This window comes from Mycteria americana, chromosome 3 (genome assembly GCF_035582795.1).
Source record: "Mycteria americana isolate JAX WOST 10 ecotype Jacksonville Zoo and Gardens chromosome 3, USCA_MyAme_1.0, whole genome shotgun sequence".
Lineage (NCBI taxonomy): Eukaryota > Metazoa > Chordata > Aves > Ciconiiformes > Ciconiidae > Mycteria > Mycteria americana.
The window spans coordinates 8,816,628-8,838,566 of record NC_134367.1 but is presented as its reverse complement, the minus strand read 5'-3'; the positions used below and the strand labels follow the sequence as shown (position 1 = coordinate 8,838,566).

The 21,939-nt window shown below is 42.3% G+C and overlaps 1 protein-coding gene across 7 annotated transcripts in view; it reads left to right on the top strand.

Annotated features, from left to right (window-relative positions):
- The window catches only part of KLHL29 (kelch like family member 29), a 409,537-nt gene that overhangs the window by 254,197 nt on the left and 133,401 nt on the right, over window positions 1–21,939 (top strand). For 4 of the 7 annotated variants that reach the window (XM_075497842.1, XM_075497840.1, XM_075497838.1 and 1 more), the window contains 3 exons: window positions 4,379–4,492; window positions 10,751–10,892; window positions 11,646–12,188. In XM_075497842.1, coding sequence (XP_075353957.1) covers window positions 4,379–4,492; window positions 10,751–10,892; window positions 11,646–12,188 — 799 coding nt within the window. The remainder of the gene's footprint in view (window positions 1–4,378; window positions 4,493–10,750; window positions 10,893–11,645; window positions 12,189–21,939) is intronic. The other 3 variants (XM_075497841.1, XM_075497843.1, XM_075497845.1) reach the window with 2 other exon arrangements.

The following is a 21,939-nucleotide window of genomic DNA, read 5'->3' as shown; positions in this document are numbered from 1 at the left end:
TTTAAAGTTTATTGAGAGCTCTAGGAAGAGCTGGAAATGGCAACCTAGAGACACAGCAAATGGCCCGAAGTACTGATACATTTCTGACTTTATACAGCAACTTCTGCTTAATCTGATCACTGGTTAATTTAATCCTGTTTCATTTGATTGGATCCCCTGGAACCAAATCATTTGTATTGTGTTTTAGTCTGGTATTTCTGATCATTGTCTTTGTTAATTTGATCAGGATTGATTGAACCAGTCATTGAAAATAAATCACATAATTAATCAAATGCAGCATTAGAAAAGCAGATCCTCAGCTAGTCTGTTAGCTTTTACCTCTTGTTTTTCTTCCTCAGTACATGGAGTTTGGACTTCCTTTAGAAAGAAGCAGAGATGAACATTTTAATAGCATCTGCATTTCAGTAGTACAAGGGGAGAGATGTATATATATGTATATATACATATGTTTATTTAATTGTTTATTTAGAGTAGAGTAGAGTAGAGTAGAGCAGAGTGGAGTAGAGTAGAATAGGAGTAGTTCAGTTGGACAGGACCTGCAACGGTCATCTAGCCAACTTTATATCTCCTCTCAAAGCATCTTAATGTCACAAACTCTGTGACCCTTTCTGAGGCAGGAGTCTTGGGTAGGTGTTGGGTGGAAGGTCTTGCTTAATGACTCAACTTTCTTAATAACTCAATTTTAAGGGAATCAGCATGTGATCTATGTTTGGATTTGACACAGAATCTTCAATAAATGTAAAAAAGAAGATAAGGCTCTGTGCTTTGTTCTAATAAGGTCTGGATAGTCTGGTGTACAGTCAGTGCTTGCCTGAAGCTAACGGTTACTCCAAAAACTGTGCTATGGGTGGGAAAGGAGATTTTGGATTTGCAACAAAGATTCTTTTGATCTCTATCTGTTATGTGGAAAGTATCCCATTTTTAATTTTTTTTTTAAAGTAGGTGATTGGTCCTGTTTTGACTCTTCTCTCACTCTGATCAGTACTTGTGACCAAAGTTGGCCAGTTTGATATGCACTGTTAGATATTTATAGATTTGTGTTCTAATTGAAGCCTTATGACAGCAAACCAAGGCTCTGTTTGTCTTCTGGAGGCGATGGTTGCACAAAGAACAGCTAAAAGTCTCTTTGCCTGTCCTGAAAGCCACAGCAAGTTCAGCAGGGGACACACTGCCTCTTAAGGCGTATTAGCTGCCAAGACCCCAGGCTGTTCTCCCAGGCAGTTCATCCTGGGGGTTACGAGGGCACTGTCTGCCCTGCACCCATCCTAGCAGAAATAGTAGCTTCTGATGGACCATGACCTGCAACAGCGGAGGAGGAGAATTAGGAAGATCAGATCATGACTTGCTGTTGTAGGTCAGGTATCCCTACCAAAGGTCATTTAATTTTAGCTTGTCTTTCCCTACATGGCTTACAGAACCAACCTGTGTTCTTTAGGGCTCCCAATAACCCTCTCTCTCTCTCCCTGTCACCCTGAAGTTTTTTGAGTGGGAGATTATTTTTAGAGGTGGTTTACTTTCTGTTAGCTTCCCAGGAGCAAAGAGTAGGAGGTTTTATGTTTTTAGTAGCATAAATTTTCTTTAAAAGATACGTAGCAGGATTTTCAAAAGCACAAAGTCTTTGGCCAAACTCCCCACCCTTGCTGGGTTTCCTCTTCTTAACAAATCCAATGGCCCAAACTGGACACCTAGAAGAATTTCATCTTAAAGGAATAAAAAGTAAAGGAATGTAAAGCAATTTGTTGTTGAAGGAAATGTAAGTAGAGCTTAATCTTAAAGGTCCCCATTTATCCTTGGATGACGAAAGACTATTTAGCATCACAAGTTGCCACAGACAGAGTAATATAGAAGGATCATCTGATTCACACCCCAAAAATGAGACTGAGGTTCCTGGAAAAAATGGGTGGCAATGTGGGACAGTTTTGGCAGGGCTACTAGTAATGCTAGCCACAGCTATACCATTATCTGTTTTACTTTAAATTGTGTGGCTGTGGACAGAAAAGTATGTCTAATAGCCATTTGCTAGATTTATGGCTTGGTATACGATGTGTTTGCCATAAATCTTTTAGACGGATGATGGTTGAGGCAGCTGAAGTGTTCATGCTAGTCCACGAATGAGTTCTGCTGAAGGAAAACAGGAGAACTGGGCAGCTTCCTACCAGTAGCATGGAGATACAGAAACAAAATGAGCCGGAATGCTTTGATGTAAAACCTACAGAGCGGAAAAATTGGAGAAAACAGTGACTGTGTTTCCAGAAAAACCATATATTAGCACTCTATTGTAAATCAAATTAAATGACCGCCCAACTGCCTGATCCTGCGCTGAAATTCTTGTGTTATTAAAGCTATGAATCTGAATGGAAGCAAGGTTGCATCTTGAGACCTCATTCCCAAAAAGGATCTGCCAGTCACGTCTGGTTGGAACAGCTTGGTGAATGTTTAGTTTCTTTTAAGAACCAACTGGGAGATTGATGGGTTCGAGCTGTTTTTGCACAGACTTGTTTGAGTCTTAAAATGCGTTTTCATCTGTCTGCACAGAAAAAAAGATTTTAATAAGAACCATTGAGATACGTGATTTTGGATTAAAAGGGAATGCAGTATATTATTATAGTATTTTTTACTGTGGAATACATTTGTGTTTCTGCTGCACAACCCAGATTTTTAACAAGACCGGAGCAATTACAGGAATAGCCAGATTTTAGATGTTATCTTGTGTGTAGGAAAAGGGATGGATTATTAAAGCGTATAGTCTCTTTGAGAGATGCAGCTCTCTAACCCTGTTTTTCACATCTTAATTTTAGTGACTGCATAACTTACCTCCATAAGATGCTCTTAATTGAACATTTCAATAGAATTTGAATAAAGTCTAATATATCTGAGATTCCTCCTCCACTCCCTTAAAATATGATGTGAAATGTATTAGTCTTAATGTACATATCCCAGAGCTAATTGTTTTATCTTGTAAATCAGTTTCTCCTCATCTTTTATATGGCTTTTACTTTCAGATTTAAAGAATAAATAAATTCTTGATTGGAAAGTCTTTGTTGTTTTGCAGTAGAAAAAGGGGGGAAGCTTTGTAAATGTAAAAGGAGTTTTAGTTCTTTTTTAATTATTTACAAACGCTGAGTTAGAGGACAGTGGAGTTTAAATTATGCATTAAATTAGCATCTTACTGATGGAAGACTCTCAAAGAAAGTTGAAATTTTTAAATTGCTATGAGCCAAATTCAGCCACGATTTAATAGCTCAATTGATGTTGATGAACTTAAGGCAGTGATAAATCTGGCCCTATAGGCTTATTTTTCTTTTTGCTGTGAAAGGTAAGCATGCTGTTTCTACAGTACTGACTGTCCTTTTGTTTGAGAGTTGACCGAGTATACTTTGATCCTTTTTTTAGAAAAAGAATTCTCTGTTCTCCCTTAAAGAAAGCTTCCTGAGACCCGGATCAGATTATGGAAACTAAAGTGAGCACACAAAAGTGCTTGTTAGAAAGTGAAATTTATGTGCAAACTAAATGTGCCCTTGATGATAGCTTTATTGATCAAGCCAAGTTAATAAATCAGTAATATCATGCAGCCCTGTTCAACACTCACAGGCTTATCTTGGTTTTCTTTTTTTTCTTTTTTTTTATGTGCCTGCTGTGTAGGCAGAGAACATGCACTTTCCTGCCACCGAGCGTGTACTACAATTGAAACACTAAATTCAGAGGGCTTGAATGTAAAATGTCGGCATCCAATACAACAAAAGGGAACTTTTATAGAAGTAACTTAATGCAGGGATTGGAGCCTAAAGTGACACAGCGTTTACTTTTTAAGTATTCCTCTCTTTATTTCTAATGCTTTAGGCCCTGAACCAGAATGAAATTCAGGGTCCTGTTTGGATAATTAAAAGAAAACCATGGGAAATTTGGGACAAAAATGCCATATGAAGCTACTTCTGAACCTATCAATGGCCAGCATTTGCATTCAAGATAAATGTTTAGTTTTCAAGCTGTCTGCCATTAGGTCATTCTCAAGTAGCTTTTCCAGCACACAAGGGTTACATCCTTTGTACGCCCTTGGGATTCTGGTCTGACAAACGCTTATTCCATTATTACCCATATTTCCTTTTGCCCTCTGACAAAAAGCACTTATGATGAACTGGATTTATCTGCCTCTGCCACGGGATGCCTGCAGGATCTCCGAGAGCCCTCTTGCGCTGCGTAGTGCATGTTCTCTGTAGTACACACTGCCGCGTTGTTCCTGATGTTGTGCGTTTTCCTCCGTTGTGAGATGATTTTGCATTCGTAGCTTTGCTCTGATTTGGGGTTGATCTGCATGCCGACCGTGTTAGCAGAGGAGGTTCTGCTCAGGCTAAAGTGGGGCTTCTGTGCTCGAACCCAGTGTCGTGCGCTGATGTCCCTGGTGTCCTGGAGCAGCAAGTGTCGCAGCCGGGACCTCGGTTCGATACCTCAGCTCCGTTCCCTGATGTTCTCGCTGAGAAATGAAGGCAGCTGGGTGAGTACCTGAGCCTCTGCTGGGGAAATTTGCCAAGAGAGAATACAGAGTGCCATTTATGAAGCGCTTCTTATCATTTCATGGTCCTGCATTCATTCCCACCTAATGCTGAGCACCTAACGGGAGCAGTAGTGTGAGAGCAGTGGTTGTCCTGGGCGGTGCAGCCACCAGAAGGAAATAAGTACCACCTATGGTCAATGCACAGCCGCCTTCTATCCCATCTTTCTTCCCCTTTTCCATAACTTCATTCCTCCTCTTGCCTCCCCAGACCTGCAGCCAGTGTGGATTGGGAGCCTTAGAAAGGATTAATAAAACAGTAGCATTTGACCCATTCCTGGTATGGAGTTATCCTCCATTGCATTGTCAGAGCTTGGGAATTTGGCTGACTGTCCTATTTAGGAGGGTAACCGAGGCGCAGATGCAAATGAGGTGGCAAAGAGGCTCAGTCCAGGAAAGATGGGGTTGATGTTGGTGGGGGGAAGAAGCTGGACATGCTTATATGTCTGCCTTCTTAGCAGCTCACAGATTGGGTGGTGAGAAGCTCCGCTATGCACAGAGCTGGGATCAGGGCTGGGTAAAGGCAGTTGTGCTGTGCCTGTCTGGGACGTGGGCCCCACTGCACTAACGGGTGCTCCAAGCCCGTGTCATTAACCTCAAGGTGGGGGGTGTCTTTAAATCTTCTGAAAAAATGGGAACGGATGCAGATTGTACCCCACTGCTAAGCCATGTGTCTTGCCTGGAGGCTATACCTCAGTGCTCCAGAGCTCACACTGGCTGGTCGCTCATTGCTGGATAGTGTTTAAGATGCCAGTATTGAATTATTCTCTCCACTCGAGAGAGAACTAAGACTTCTTTTGTCTTTTATGCAGGGTAGCAACATTTTTCCTATGAGTTAACTGTATTCTCTTTCTCGCTGCTCCGGCATTAGCTTTGGAAAGAGAAAAACAACGCTCTGTCATCTCAGAATTGCCTGCTGATGGGAACTGTAAGGTAGATGAGTTCTTCTCTCCACCCATGAGCAAGTCGTTGAATGAGGTTTTACTGCAGGACAGCTCATTCTGTTCCTCTTGCACACTGGCCTGTCCATATCTCTTAGGTTTTTAATACATTACAGTACATCCCTCTCTTAAAACAACAGTTTCATTTCTGTAGCCCAGCCCAACGACCGGTGCTAGGGAGATATTGCTGTCATCATTGCATCTTTAAAAGCTCTACATCCATCCTTAAGAGCTTCTTTGGCCACCGACTACGCTTAGAAATAGGCTTGGGATCCTGTCCAACCCAGTATAGGAATTTACCCCAGATGAAGATCTATCCCTGTGTGGTTCAGATTTTATATGCATGCCTCCTGCACACAAAGAATACCTGTTTCATGCAATATTTAGCAATGTGAACTACAAATTATACCATAAACTCTTCGGTGCAGAGACCACTGAGCTTTTTAGAGCACCGGCCACGTTCAGGCTTAAAACCCAACCAGGGCCACCAGTCATTACTTGTTAGAGCGAGGCATAGCTAACAGCTTTAAAAGGAATTCCCTCATTAAATTGAAGTTGCTTTTACCCATGACAGGCCATAAAACCTGAGTCCGTGGGAGGGAATGTTTGCCTCTATGCATGCGTGTGTCTTAGCCTTTTTATTTTCAATGGGGAGAGAAAATAGAGCGGGTTGCATATTGGATACATTATCTTAGTATTAAGCTGCCATTCCCAATCTCTTTTGGATAATTGGAACAGAGAATCGCTACTTCTCATCTATCACTTCAAATGAAGGCCGTACTAAAATAATTTTGGTCGCTGGGAACCACAAATAGGATCCCTCTATCCAGATTAGTTCTTTTTTGCTCATGAAACTGTTTGAATAGGTCTTAGCACTCTGAGCCGTCGCAGGATGTATGTCAGCAGTTTTACAAGCCTTCGGGGAAATTGCTCAAATGTGTTTTAAGGACCTCCCAGGAAGTGTTCGGTGGTGTTGAGCCTGGGGAAAATTGTATTGGAATTTTTGTTGTTGGATTTTGGTTGTTGTTGGGTTGGGTTTTTTTAATTCCACTAACATACTTTGTAATGCTGGTAGTAGTGCAGTAGGTTTTATGTTTCCATTGATGTAAAAAAGGTCTTACTAAAAGTTTAGGTCTTACTTCATCAAAGATTTGTAAAACTTTGGACTTAAAGTCAGACTTAGTTGTAGCTGGCCCTCCTGAACACCTAAACCGACTGAATCACTAACTCCCAATCTTTTAGCACTAGCTGATGGCCGTGAACTCACGAACTTTCTTCTGGATATTCTGCAAAGCCCCATGAATCTGAAGGTTTTTAATGTTTTAATTTAATAAGGTTCAGTGGACCAGCTGTACACCAATTACTGTTGCCTGTGGGCCATGGTTTATGACTGTCTGAGCTACAAAAAATCGACAACCTGGCAACTTGTCTGTGTTAGTCTCATGTAATTCTGAAATTGTTCCATCTTGCTCTGTTCTGCCTGTACATCTATATTGCAGTTAATTTCCTTAAAACTGGGAGATTGCTCACTGCTGGAGTTCAAAGTGGCAGGCACGAGGTGAAATGCAAGCTTCAACTGAAAATTTTATTTGTTCTTAACGGTTATTTCAAACAAAAGAGGAAAAAATCCTCAGATTTGGATTTGGGGTACTCCATCCGTGACGAAGAGCACAGATTGAACATTTTAGGGGTGCTACAAAGATGCTGATGATTGCTTTAGTAATCTTTGTAGTCTGCCATGAAATTCAGGCAATTAAATAGCCAATGCTTCTGTTGACTACCCAAGCTTCAACAGACCTTTTAGAAACCTTCTTGTCTTTTCATGTAAATAGACATTTGGCAGTATTTTAAAATGTATACCCAGTAGATTTTGTAATGCATTTCCTTTTTTCATGTGTTTCGTGTTTAATTCAAACAAGCGTCTGACATGAAAGCTAAAGATAAAAGTGTAACACAGTACAATTAGTTTCTGTGAAGTCTGCAGATCACTAATGGAACACATCTCTTCCCCCCGCACAACTAGCATAATACAGGCCATTTTTTGGTCATTTGTGTTGTACATTAAAAGCATCAAATAGAGTGCTGTCATGTGCCTGAGCGCACGGACAGAAAGTTCCTCTGTTTGATAACGTTGGAAATAATTTTGCTTTCCAGATACGCAAATCAGTAATTGCTGCAATCGGATCAGAGACATGTAACACTTGTAATGTAATCCTTCATGTATTAAGAAAAACAATGCAGAAATTAGATCAGAGACCAGAAGAATGTATATAAAAAAAAAGAAGTTCAATAAGCTGTTTTTCTGTTTCCACCACCATTATTGTCTAAACTGTGTTTCACGGATATGTGTTTTGATTTCATACCAACTAATCTCTAGCTCTTTCAGACGAAATAAATACAAGCTCAGGAGTACAGTTTGAAAGCAATGTGCTGGACTTGTGCATTTAAATCCACTGAGCCTCTTAAGAAGCAGGGTTTGTGAGCATATTTAATGAAAAAAAATCTTGGAAAAAAATAGCATTTTGTGGAAGCGGAGAAGTATTTATTGACAGCAAACCCGCAAACCTCCTTCCTCTTTATTAATGCTCAAAGTATGGAATTTAGATCTAGATTCGGGTGCAAACTCCACCAGTTTCAAATGTGTCTGATCTGGTGCTCTAGTTTTTTGGAAAGCAAGCTTTCAGTTGCGAAATAGGCAACCGGATTTTTGTAGGATTTAGGAGAGCTGTGTCACTCCCTTTCTTACCCGTTCTGTACAGAACATATGGGTTCTTTTAAAATTATAGCATGTGTGTGGTTCTGTATTTTTTAAGGTACAGGAATATTTTTTCTTATTTCAGATCGACGCTGTTTTAAAGCAGCTTGGGGGTGTAACAAAATTACACAAGATGCTGCACATCTTGACAATGCCGCACGATAATGAGAAATATGATTTCAAACCCACTTATAAGACCCAGTTCACACAACAAAGAAATGCAACACACAGATGCCACAGGTGGAACGTGCGGGGCATGATTTGAGTCTTGAATCCTCCTGTCCGTCTTTGATGATTCATAAAAATGCCCAGTTATCTGTATTGCATTTACTGTTTTTTAAAGCTTTGCTTTGAGATAAATAATAGTGTTTCTAGGGGAAGTATCTTAGCTGATTTATAGGCAGAGAGTGCTGGTGGTGCTTTTTTTTTTCTTCTTTCTTTTTCTACTGCAGAGTGCTTTGGCCACTGTTAAACAGTTTAGCTAGATCCAAAGGGATACTGCTAACATGAACTGGTAAACCACCAACAGCGTTGTATCCTCCTGTGTCAAAGACCTTGTACAATGTAAAAGCTAAAGGTATTCAGATTAAGCCTTTTCTCCGGACAATTTATAAATAGAAAGCATTTCAAAACTGAGATTTATTTCTTCCCCTCCTGCCCTTTCTTTGCCATGAATACAACAGAAGGAATCTTAAAGCTTTTGCTTGTCTGCATGTCCTCTCTTTTTGCCTTTCCTGACTCTCATTTTTATTTCAATTGCAAAAGTTGTAGAAGGTTTGAACAGTTAAGAAAATGAAAATGGTGGGGGCAGAAGGAAATGTGAATCTAAAACCTGGATATGATTGTCCCTGTTGCCAGTAAAATAGAGAAAAACCTGGGGAAGTTAAAGTTTAAAAAAAAAAAACAAACAGATAAACTGCTGCATCTTGAAAAAAAGAAAAATTAATTTGGACACAAGCCGAAAATTCGCATTTCCAGATTCCGTACAAAAAGAGACATAAAGAATCACATTTCCCTGTGACCATCTACATTTAACAAAGTATAGCATTTCTAGCAGGGAAAACATTTCCATTGTGGCATCTGTGAGCAAAGAGAGCAGCACAGCAAAAACCCAGTCCTCCATCAAGGTGTGCACCCAGGACTCCTGACTCCCAGAGCCCAAGGAGGATAAAGCTCAGGCGGAAAAGGGAGTGGGTGATAGATGCCGGAGGCATTCGGATGAAGGAGCGAGCCTTGGAGCAATGCAGAAGAGCTAGCGGAGATGTCAGTGGGGCAGATGGGAGGGCAGGAGGAAGCCACTGAATGCAGGTACCTCCAGTGGATTTAAAGAGCTGAGGAATGACTGATGGGCTTGGGAAAGGTGTGCATGTATTTGCTGAGGGCATAAATGGGTTTGCTAATGACTTCTTTTCATGGGGTGATTGAGGTACTGGTGATGGGGAAAAAAGCTGCTGGTGTTGACAGAGATTTCATTGGTACTACGTGACCCAGGGCATTTATGGAGCCGCAGTACCCCCGTCTCGGAGCTAAATTACTTCCCAGATGTAAGGCAAACAAGCGATTGCTCAGACTGGTCTCCTGTTCTTTATGGCTTCAGTCCTCAATACTCATTCAGCAATAGGCAGCTGGTTCCGTTTTCTTGGTTTAGAGGTTCTGACACCAGTAAAAACAAAACAAAAAAACTTTTAATCTTCCAGCAATGAAATACGCTGTAGAGTTAAATAAACGAGACCTGTCGGAGCACCCTTGTTTTCTACAGGCCTTTTCTCAGCAAAGGCATGGTTGTTTGGGAAGATCCCCTAAAACTGCAGGGGGGGCTGGCTTAGCATTTAAATCCATGTGATAGTTTCTTTATCAAGAAATCTCTTTGAGATCATATCCCCTTTGATGATTATTCAGCCCCGATACTTCCCCTACTTTACAGTTATTTTAACATCTCTGAAGAACTGCCAACATACCCGCTTCGGCGGCCAATGACTGTTACGCTGCTTTTTTTAACTGGCATTCAATTTTAAGGGTTGACAGACAGTAAATACTAAGACTTCTCTTTACTGTTCTACAGTAATTTGTCCTACAGTTGTAAATAAGTCTCTCTTGTTCTGCCTTCTGCTAAACAAAACTCACCATTTTTAGAAGAGATTGAGCAAACAGAAGATTGTCCCATTTTATGTAAGCTGTGACTGAATGGATATTACCATATGTGGTGGGGTTTTTTTTATTTTTGAGGCAAAAGAAGCAACTTATTTCTGAAAATGCTAGTTTGTTGTGGATTTTTTTTTTTAAAGGTGGATCTATTAAATTTCCTGAAGTATTTTTTTCAACTATATTGTATTTTCCATACGAACATGTCGTGCAAGCCTGGAGGAGAATGATATTTAAAGATTTTAGGATATCTTCTTGGACTGTAACAAACAAACAAACAAGCAAGCTACTAGCTATGAGGAACAGTAATTATTCCCAATAGTCTAAACATTTTTATTCTGTATTTTTCTCTCTCTCTGGTAGACACCTTGCATTTCCAAGACTGAAAATCAGCCTCAAGGACTTGCAACAAGTGTCAGGTGGGGACAGACACCCATCAATCAGTCCACGCCCTGGGACACTGATGAGCCTCCATCTAAACAGATGAGGGAGAATGAAAACCCAGGTATGTTTCTAATCTTATTTGTAATTCTACAAGGGAAAATTGTTCAAAGCAAATTCAATGCACTATCTCCATTTACGTCCGTAAATTAGACTTCATTGTGAGCCCTTTCTTTATTCTTTAGCAGGGTTTTTCTCTCATTGTAAAGACCCCTCAAGTTTCTTCTGTGCTGGGGCTAATATAAATGTATTAAGATGCCTGCAAGTTCATTAGTGTTTTTTTTTTCTCCTTCTCTGCCTTCACTAGAGGAAAAGGCACTCTGTAATACTTTAAGACCTCTTTTATGTCCAGAACTACCTGAAATGATTTCCAGCTTCCAGACACATATCATACATTGTGCTGCTATGCCAGACGCCTAATTACAATCTCTTTGTAGTGGCTGGAGCACCATTATTATACACACAGAGTGTTTGTCAGGGAGCCATGAAAGCACGGTGGGGAAAGAGGTTAATTTTCTTAGAAGCGTGCGCTTAAGCTGCATAAAGCGCAAAATACATAAAACCGCAAACATGCCGCATGTCACCTGATGAGTATTTTAACAATTGCACTCACATCGCCGTAGCAATTTTATGCACTTACTGGTTGGGAAAGGTTCCAGACCCTGAACCGCTTTAGATACTGTGAAGGAGAAGGGCGCGTCGGCGCAATTCGGTGGCAGACGCGGGTGCAGGGGGGGAAGGCTGGGGGTGTTTATTTTTGTTCTGGTCTCCCCCGTGCCGAGCCCGCCGCCATTGCCAGCCTTCCTTCGTGCCACAGGTGCAGCGCCCTGGGTCACCACGGTGGCGGCAGGCAGCCAGCCCGCCCTGATCACGCACTCCTACGGGATGACACAGCCGCCCACCTTCAGCCCGGCCGCCAACGTCCAGGCCCCCGTCATCGGCGTCACGCCCTCCCTCCCTCCGCACGTCACCCCCCAGCTCCCGCTGATGCCGGCCCACTACCAGCTCCAGCCGCAGCCCTCCCAGCCCCTCAGCAACATGGTGGTCAACCTCCAGAGCCAGCCCTTGTACACCAACAGCCAGCCCCTCAGCATGTCCTCCATGAGCGGCGTGGGCCCGGTGGCCCATCCGGGCCCCGGGGCTGTGGGCAACGGCCACTTGGCCTGCCCCATGCTGCCGCCGCCACCGCCGGCCCTGCCCTCGGCCGCCCTGCCCAGCAGCGCGCCCACCACCAACGGGCAGGCGGCCGCCCCGCTGCCCCCCAATGCAGCGGGGGGCCCGGACAACACCAACGGGGTGCAGATGCTGCGGACGATCGGCGTGGGGAAGTACGAGTTCACGGACCCCTGGCACCCCAAAGGTAAGGCGGGCCGGCTGGGCCCCGCGGGGCACGCAGGCGGGGCGGGCAGCGGGGCCGAGGACGGCGGTGGACCCCCGGGCCTCCCCGCCGCTCTCTTCGGGCCTGCCGGCCCAGCTCCAGCATCTGTCTCCACGCTTTCCTTTAATGCATAGCTTTTATGAGTTAATGACAACAAAAAGCAGTGCGTTAGAAAGAGGGAGGATGAGCTGTGGGCGTATTTTGTAGTGAAAAACAGCTTTCAGGCCCATCAGATAAGCTGGTGCTCCCAATGGTAAAGCAGGCATCATCCCGTGCCTCTCCGTTTGAAACACACACCATGTTTCCATCTGACCACTTTCCTTCTGGCTTCAGTTGTGCCTTAGTCACAACACTAACCTTCTTCTTCAACCGTTGTCTTCTTCCCTCTCTAGTAGGAGCCCCAGCCAAATGCAGGTAACCCTGCTGACTGAAGCTGAACAACCCAAAACGTTCAGCATTAAGGGGAAAACTCTTCATTACCAGCTTCATTGGGCTCAAATGCTGCAAAACACCCTGAGTAGTCATGAGCGTTCCCGAGAGGTTGACCTTTTCTGATAAGGAGTTTCTAAATGAGCCACACCGTTGGGTCATGTTGGAGTGTTATTTCTGAGTGTCTTACCCTAGACACTTCAAAAATACCTACGCTCTGTGTACTTAGTTTCTAATTTCATTTGCGGAGTTTTCCGTGCCTCCCTTAAAAATCATGACTGTGCCACATGTGCAGGTAAAGTGAAATGTAGCTTACAAAAATATAAATGCGGACCTATCAGCAAAATCAATTACATTGATTTAAAAAAAACACCCCGATGGCTTCATTAAGTCTGTGATATTTTATGTATACATTTGTATGCAGACACAATCCATGTGTAAATTATTTACTTGCCACAAGCTATTAAGTTCTATTGTGTAGCTCTGTATTAAAGACAAGGAATCTCTATTTAAAATGATTAGTCCAATAAGTCTTCCTGCTCATTACATAAATTGTACTTTGGTATGTGCAAATCCTTACCAAACGTCTCTTGAAAAGGAGTTAAGGCACAAGCTCAGCAGTACTTTTCTAAAGCTAAATATTTTGACTGCTTTAAATTTTCAAACCCAAGCCCCAAATATGATGAGAACGCTTGGTGGATGGTGAGCTTCTGAATTTTTCTTTAAGATCTAGATGGGCTTTAAGTGATACTGGCCCAGTCAGGTAGCAAAAAATTCACCAACAATTGCTTTATAAGAGTTTTGTTAATCCTTTCCCTTTAAAAAAAAATCAAATTCCACAAAAGCAATTTGTCAGGTTAGGTTTATAAGTTGCAAACCCTTGATTTTGTAGAAGGAGAAAGGGGAGAGATTTATACTCTAATCCTGGTAGACTGAGCTGTAGTGGTTCTGCTGGATGTCTCCCTTCTCCGTGGAAGCTATTTGTCTTCTAAAAGGCATCATCTCCACTTTTCATAGCCACCTATCCCAATTTACTGGACTGGATACTCGGATACATGATCAAATTAACACAATTTAAAGGATTGCTCGGTGTCATTGGAGACATGTGCAAATATACAATACAAGGAAAACCGCATAAGCTTAAACCACTTTCACTGCGGTAATTTGATCACATATCTGAGCCCTAGTGACACTAACCTAGTGAGACAAATGAGCATGTCAGTGACTGCACACTTGAGGTTAGGAGTACTCTTAAATGCCTTGCATACTTAGGGCCAGTAGCATCAGCTGTTATTTACTCTTCCTCCATCAATTAACCTTCAGCATATCTCTGGCTAGCAGATGAAGTAAACTTCAAATCAGAGCCTAAGTAAAAAGATCGTAAAATATTTAATGTCTTTTAATATTTGATTTGCAAAGCCTCAGTCAGCATTCTTGCTTCAACTGCCGTAAACCCTAGTCTAGCGTAATTGTCGCTGCCGCTGAGCACAGTCAGCCAAGGAGGTGTTCATTAAGGTGAGGAGGAGAGTTCCTCACTAGACTATGCCAGGCATGCCAGACCTAGCTCTGGTCTGGTATTTGGAAACCTTTGTACCTAGGAGAGGCCCGTAAGGAGAATATTAAAACAAGCAGTATTTCTAATCCATGACAACTGCTGACACATTAGCCGTACTGTGCCTTATAAACTGCAAGCTAGACAGCTGTTTTCCCAGGGATTAGCTAGCTTCTCTGTGAGCATCAGCTATCGACTTATTCCTGTTCCTGTAGTGGTTAAAAACAAACAAACATAAGATAATGAAGCATGCATATACAAGTGTCTCGTAAGCAGGACCTATTTTATAGAGAAAAAATCATCTCTTCCTCCATTTCCAGTCTTAAAAGCCCTTACTTCTAAAGCTATAATTCTTCTTGTCAAACCTAAGGTCAGAGAAGATACATGTTGGGTTTGGTTATTTTGAACGAGAGAAAGCATCAGGAAAGAGAAGACAACTGTGTGTCTAACCAGACTTTAAAACCTCGCTAGGATAGGATTCTTAACATAAGCGGTATGGATTTCAATGTGGCTCACTTTTCATATTATTTTTTGTTTTAATTTCTGCCCTCAGGGATTTCAGTCTCTAAAGCCTGACTGATTTCACAGTCTTACATGATAGGCACCTTTCTCTCCGGGAAGGAATGGAAACTGTGAGGCAGTACTGAGCTGTTCAAATATACAAGTTCGAACTAGTTCTCTACAAGTTTCATTTAAATATTCTCTCTCTTTCTTGGGGAACCTTGGCCAGTATTATAATAAGAGCCACTGCTAATGGCCTTAAGATCTATCTCATTATCCTGAGATACTCTGTATTATTATTTCACTTGACAATCCAGTCTTGTACAGGTTTGAATAATTACCCAGCTATCCCTTAAGTGAAAGAGCAGTTCTTGCTGGTTAATATGATAGGGTTTCTTATATTTTTAGACTTTATTAGGGAGCTGATTTGAAACGTCATGTTTTATTTTTCATAATTATCTTTCATTTGTCTATGTGCATGTTGGGGCCACATTATTCTGTATTCAAGCAGAACTAGGTTTCTTACACAGCTGTTTCTAAACGAAAGTAAACAAGTTGCCAAAAGTTAAAGGCACTGCTGGTATGCCTTTTCATTTGCAATAGGTCAAGAGATCTCACTTACGTGACTGAAAGACTCACGACGAGTCATTTCTGTGCCTCTGCAAAAAAATACGTTTTGATAACAAGAATCATTATATAAAACAGATATGTCATTCTCTTTACAGTGTCACAGCTAATTCCCACCTAATTCCATTGAAACTAGTTGTAAGAAAATAATTTTTGCATGCATTAGAGAACCGTCTTGGTCTGGATGGGTTATATTCTGTGAAGGGATTTTTCATTGCTTCTGTAATATGTTAAATACGAATGTTAAGTTTAGCTACATGATCCATTTACGTAGCGAATTTATAAAGCAGTCACATTATGAGAGACATAAATAATGTTTCAAAGTAATTATTGCTTTTAGCAATGTATGAAGAACTGCCTTATGAAATGCATAGAATCTTTCACCATACACAATCAACAGAGTTTTGAGAGGTGTCTGGTTTGGCCTGTAACTGCCCTTTGGATAGAATTTATGCCAAATACTCCTAGCTGACTTCAAAAGCCATGTCACCTTAACACAGACATGTAAGCTAATATTTTAGAACAGAATCAGCCCTTGTTTTCTATCCATGTCCTAAGTCTTGCTCTGTAATCTAAAGATTAAGTGCCAGGGGAATTAATAAAGCAGAATATTCAGAACCATGAAGACGTTCATTGTGAACATATTCAGTGAAGATCCACTGAAGTTCGCATAGCCAAATTTTTGTGTGGCTTCTTCAGAAAATACAGAGTTGCAAATAATATTCAAACATAATTTCAGTATCTTCAGGCTACCTGATGTGCCAGCACAAGTTGTGGCTTGTACAACATGCCTGCAGAGAAGAGAGAGGGACGGAAATCATCCCTTCAGTTTCTGACACAAGGTACCGGTATCCCATGCCACGGCACAGTGACAGAGACCAACGTCTATGTGCCTGCCAATCCAGTTGAGCCCAAATGGAGAGAAATTAATGTCTGATGAAGGACTGGAAGAGATTGGTTTCCTTGCAGAAATAACTGAGTAACTGAGATTTAGTCCTTGACTTTTTCGCAGGGCAGTGTGCTTCTTTATATCCAAGACTTGTAGTAAATCCAAAACTGAACCCTTGGTGGATAGCCCTGCCATATGCAGGACATAAACGTTCCAGCTTGGACTGTGAGGTCTGTTACACGTTTGAAAAGACATAAACTTGATATACTTTGAAGCATAGTCACTAACACAAAAAATGGGGAAAATACAGTTCTTCATTGCAGTACTTTCTCCTGCAGTGTAAAATTAGCCATGGACATCATGGGTTTTAATTTGTGGATGTTCATGGGTAATATTGATGCTTGTTTCCATAGTATTTTTGTTCTATAATTCTTTGGTTTGCAGTCCTTAACTAGTGGGAAAAGAAATCAGATGCTAATTAGTGTTCAGAATGTAATGACTGTAGAAACATAACAGTATCAGAAATAAAATCTGAATGTTAATCCTTGTAACACTAATTTCTTAACACTTCATTTTCAAGCATCACCAAATACCATCAACTAAACAATTCAAAAATACAAACGAATACTGTTGCATCATCACTTATTGATTGCACCTTTCACACTTGACTTTATTGCATTGGAATTCTCATTAGACCTCAGACAATATTTACTTTCCTTAATCATGAATAGTAACAAAGTAAACGACAACATTTTGTCAATAACCATCAACTTTTTCTTCACAAAAGGCTGAGTTTTCAAAGGGATTTCAGCTTGACCTGCAATTCTGTGAGTGCACGTAGTTCTAGACATGAATGCTGGGGGGTGGGAGGTGTTTAAATTCAAAGTGCAAACTAGCATTTGGAATTCTAATAACGCTAATTAAAGGATATTGTGTGACGAAGACTCTAGAAAGCCTGTTTGCAGTTCTCTGCACCAGAATACATGGCCTGTGTCACCTTAGGAAAATCTCCCTTATTTTTGTGTCCATAGATATAGATAGGTAGATAGATAAATAGACAGGTCATACAAAATCATAAAATTATACATAAAATTTTAGTATGTGTGTGTACATCTATATACATATATATATATAGCATATAGTTATGGGGAAGGAAGTCTACAATAGAAAAAATAGTGCATTCTATCTTCTGTTGGTTGTAGGAGAGTTAGTTTAGCATGGAAGTCTGTTAGCATTGTACATGCTTCTTACTGTGTTTTCCTTAAGATAGTCTTGATTTTCCGGGGCAGCCTAAATGGTACCAAGATAGAGATGACTAGTGATTGTTTGTAAGCTCAACTTGGTAATGACGCATAGGAGTTCACAGAATCACAGAATGGTTGAGGTTGGAAGGGACCTCTGGAAGTTGTCTGGTCCAGCCCACCTGCTCAAGCAGGGCCTGCTCAAGCAGGCTGTTTGCCCAGGACCATGTCCAGATGGCTTCTGAATATCTCCAAGGGTGGAGACTCCACAACCTCCCTGGGCAAGTCACCCTCACAGTAAGAATGTGTTTCCCGATGTTCAGAAGGAACCTCCTGTGTTTCAGTTTGTGCTCATTGCCTCTGGTCCTGTTACTGGGCACCACTGAAAAGAGCCTGGCTCCATCCTCTTTGCACTCTCCCTTCAGGTATTTGTATACATTGATGAGATCCCCCTGAGCCTTCTCTTCTCCAAGCTGAACAGTCTCAGCTCTATCAGCCTTTCTTCTTAAGAGGGATGCTCCAGTCCCTTCATCATCTTTGTGGTCCTTTGCTGGACTCTCCAGTAGGTCCGTGTCCCTCTTGTAACTGAGGAGCCCAGAACTGGACCCAGCACTCCAGGTGTGGCCTCACTGATGCTGAGTAGAGGGGAAGGATCACCTCCCTCGACCTGCTGGCAATACTTTGCCTAATGCAGCCCAAGATACCATTAGCCTTCTCTGCTGCAAGGGCACACTGCTGGCTCATGTTTTAGCATGTTCACACACAGTAATGAACTTAAAGCAAACTGCTGGAACAGGTCCTCTAAAATCAAATCTTTTTCAAGATTAATTACAGTCTTCTGTCATTAGAATAATCTTAATGGAATTGCAAAGTTGATGAGGGTATCTAAACCATCAGATGAGTGAGACTGAAATACATTTCACCTTTTTGTGTTCCAGGTGGAGTATTTTCAGTAACTCCTGCCCTGTCTTTTAATGCCACTATCGGTCAGGTCATGACAGACAGTGATTTAGTTCACTGAAGAGTCAAAGAGGACTTGTAATAGTCCTAGAACATTGCCTTGCTAAACGTACAGCATAAAGAAGGTCACTGAATTCTGTTTTGATTGACAGCTCTCAGTATGTGAGTGACTTGAGATTTCCAAGTTTCAGCTGGAGCAGGAGCCTCTCACCACTAGCAATATTTTATGAGGGTTATTGTAAAAAAAAAGTGTGGGGTTGCTAAAGTGTATTAAAACTCCCTGAAACTGCTGTTAAAAGTCATCTGCTCCACGCTGCCTTTTTTTTCCCCTTTTTTTAAATAAGCACGAGATTTGCAACTGTAGTTCATCTGTTCTTGAAAGTACAGAGCTAAAGAACTTTGATTTTACTCTGTTATGTGATATTATGTCATCACTTGCAGATTCACTTAGGTAATTAGACAATGATATATTTGAAGACGTCTTGAGTTTCTTCCCATCCTGAAGTCTAAGACATGGTTTGCTTAGGACATGGTTTCTTAATGAATATGGTTTTGTCCATGACAGTGGCCACTAAATGCATTCAAAGTAAGTCTGAGAGCTGGCAAAGTTCTGTTGAATTACTATTTTCTCTCCTGTCCACACAACACTATACTCGCGAAGTGCAGAATTTCTCAGGGGCTGGATGATAACCAAAATCTAGGCTCCCTTTTGGCACAGGATACATAAGTGGCAACTCTTTATAAATACAGCCCAAATTTCCAAGCAGGCTACCTATCCATCCATCCAAATGCTGTTCCAAAAATCCCTTGCAGAGAGCTGGAACTGCATTTGGATGTTCTGAAAGTTATTAATTGTCCAAAACACTTGCAGAGTCTCTGTTCTCCTTTCAGCACTCCTTATGTTTAATTTCTGATTTCTCTGACCTTGTCTTCCCTTGGTCCTCTGTCTTGTTCAACTCCTGACACATATTTGGATGCAACCCTTTTCTGCATCCAGCCCATTGGATGCAGGGGAAACGCACCTGTTCCCTTTCACCTTGTCCTCCTATGCCTGGAGCCACCTTAGAGCTACCTTTCCTGAACGTTCGGTTCTCTCCACAAGTTTGGCCTTTCCTTGTATTTCCCACTAAGATCTCTTCCTCCTCACAGCAGGATAATTACACTTCTTTAATAATACTTAATAATTACACTTCCCTCCTTTATTGCATGTGGGGAGGAACATTGCCACCAAGGATGAGGAAACGGCTGAGGTACTTAATGCCTTCTTTGCCTCATTCTTTAATAGTCAGACCAGTTATTCCCAGGGTATTCAGACCCCTGAGCTGGAAGACAGGGACGGAGAGCAGAATAAACCCCCCATAATCCAGGAGGAAGCAGTTAATGACCTGCTGTGCCACCTGGACACTCACAAGTCTATGGGGCCTGATGGGATCCACCTGAGAGTACTGAGGGAGCTGGCGAAGGAGCTTGCCAAGCCACTCTCCATCATTTACCAGCAGTCCTGGTTAACAGGGGAGGTCCCAGACGACTGGAGGCTTGCCAATGTGACGCCCATCTACAAGAAGGGCTGGAAGGAGGATCCGGGGAACTACAGGCCTGTCAGCCTGACCTTGGTACTGGGGAAGATTGTGGAGTGGTTCATCTTGAGTGCGCTCAACAGCCATGTGCAGGCCAACCAGGGGATCAGGCCCAGTCAGCATGGGTTCATGAAAGGCAGGTCCTGCTTGACCAACCTCATCTCCTTCTACGACCAGGTGACCTGCCTAGTGGATGAGGGAAAGGCTGTAGATGTTATCTACCTGGACTTTAGTAAAGCCTTTGACACTGTCTCCCATGGCATTCTCCTGGAGAAGCTGGTGGCTCATGGCTTAGGCAGGTGTACTGTTTGCTGGGTAAAAAACTGGCTGGATGGCCGAGCCCAAAGAGTGGTGGTGAATGGAGTTAAATCCAGTTGGCAGCCAGTCACGAGTGTTGTTCCCCAGGGCTCTGTGTTGGGGCCAGTCCTGTTTAATATCTTTATCAATGATCTGGACGAGGGCATTGAGTGCAACCTCAATAAGTTCGCAGATGACACCAAATTGGGTGGCAGTGTCAATCTGCTTGAGGGTAGGAAGACTCTGCAGAGGGATCTGGACAGGCTGGATCAATGGGCCGAGGTCAATTGTATGAGGTTTAACAAGGCCAAGTGCCGGGTCCTGCACTTGGGTCACAACAACCCCATGCAAGGCTACAGGCTTGGGGAAGAGTGGCTGGAAAGCTGCCCGGCGGAAAAAGTCCTGGGGGTGCTGGTTGACAGCCGCCTGAATATGAGCCAGCAGTGTGCCCAGGTGGCCAAGAAAGCCCATGGCATCCTGGCTTGTATCAGAAATAGCGTGGCCAGCAGGACTAGGGAAGTGATCGTGCCTCTGTACTCAGCACTGGTGAGGCTGCACCTCAAATACTGTGTTCAGTTTTGGGCCCCTCACTACAAGAAGGACATGGAGGTACTTGAGCGTGTCCAGAGAAAGGCAACGAAGCTGGTGAAGGATCTGGAGCAGAAGTCTTATGAGGGGCAGCTGAGGGAACTGGGGTTGTTTAGTTTGGAGAAGTGGAGGCTGAGGGGAGACCTTATCACTCTCTTCAACTACCTGAAAGGAGGTTGTAGAGAGGTGGGGGTCGGTCTCTTCTCCTAAGTAACAACCGATAGGATGAGAGGAAATGGCCTCAAGTTGTGCCAGGGGAAGTTTCAGTTGGATATTAGGAAAAATTTCTTTACTGAAAGGGTGATCAAGCATTGGAACAGACTGCCCGGAGAGGTGGTGGAGTCACCATCCCTGGAGGAGTTTAAACAATGTGTAGATGTGGCACTTCAGGACATGGTTTAGTAGGCATGGAGGTGTTGAGTTGACGATTGGACTAAATGGTCCTAGAGGTCTTTTCCAACCTTAATGATTCTATGATTCTGTGATTCTTTTGCTGTCATGACTTAAGAAAAATGGACAGTCAAGTTATAGCTACTACAGAGAGTCAGCAGAGAATGGGGACTTCACGCTCAGTCCAGACTAAACAAGCTGGGTCCGTCAGGAGCCGGACTATGCATTTGTGTATACGCTTAAATGTTCGCAAGATGGGCTAATCTGTGATCTCCAGAGTTCTCCAGACAAGTGGATTTATTAAATTGCAACAGTTTTTTGGTTTCCCTACAAGAAAGAGGAAATGTCTGTTTTTGTAATCAGCAGTCCTCCATGGAGCAGTGCCTGAACTCCGAATGAAGAAGAATCATTTCTGTCTTGTTGCATTGAGAATGAAACTGAATCTGTCCCATGTTAGATTAAAAAAATCTAAACAGATTTGTGAATTACAAACATTTCCAAATAGTGACTTTTCTTACCCTGGTGTGCCTTCAGATTGCTGATGATAAGCTCTGCTGTCCCACGACGAGGCTGGGCTTTGAGCTGCGGTCAATAATAATAATAACATGGGATTACACGACACCTTGCATCTTCAAAGTGCTTCTACAGACATACATTTTTTTAAAAATTAACTGTAAATAAC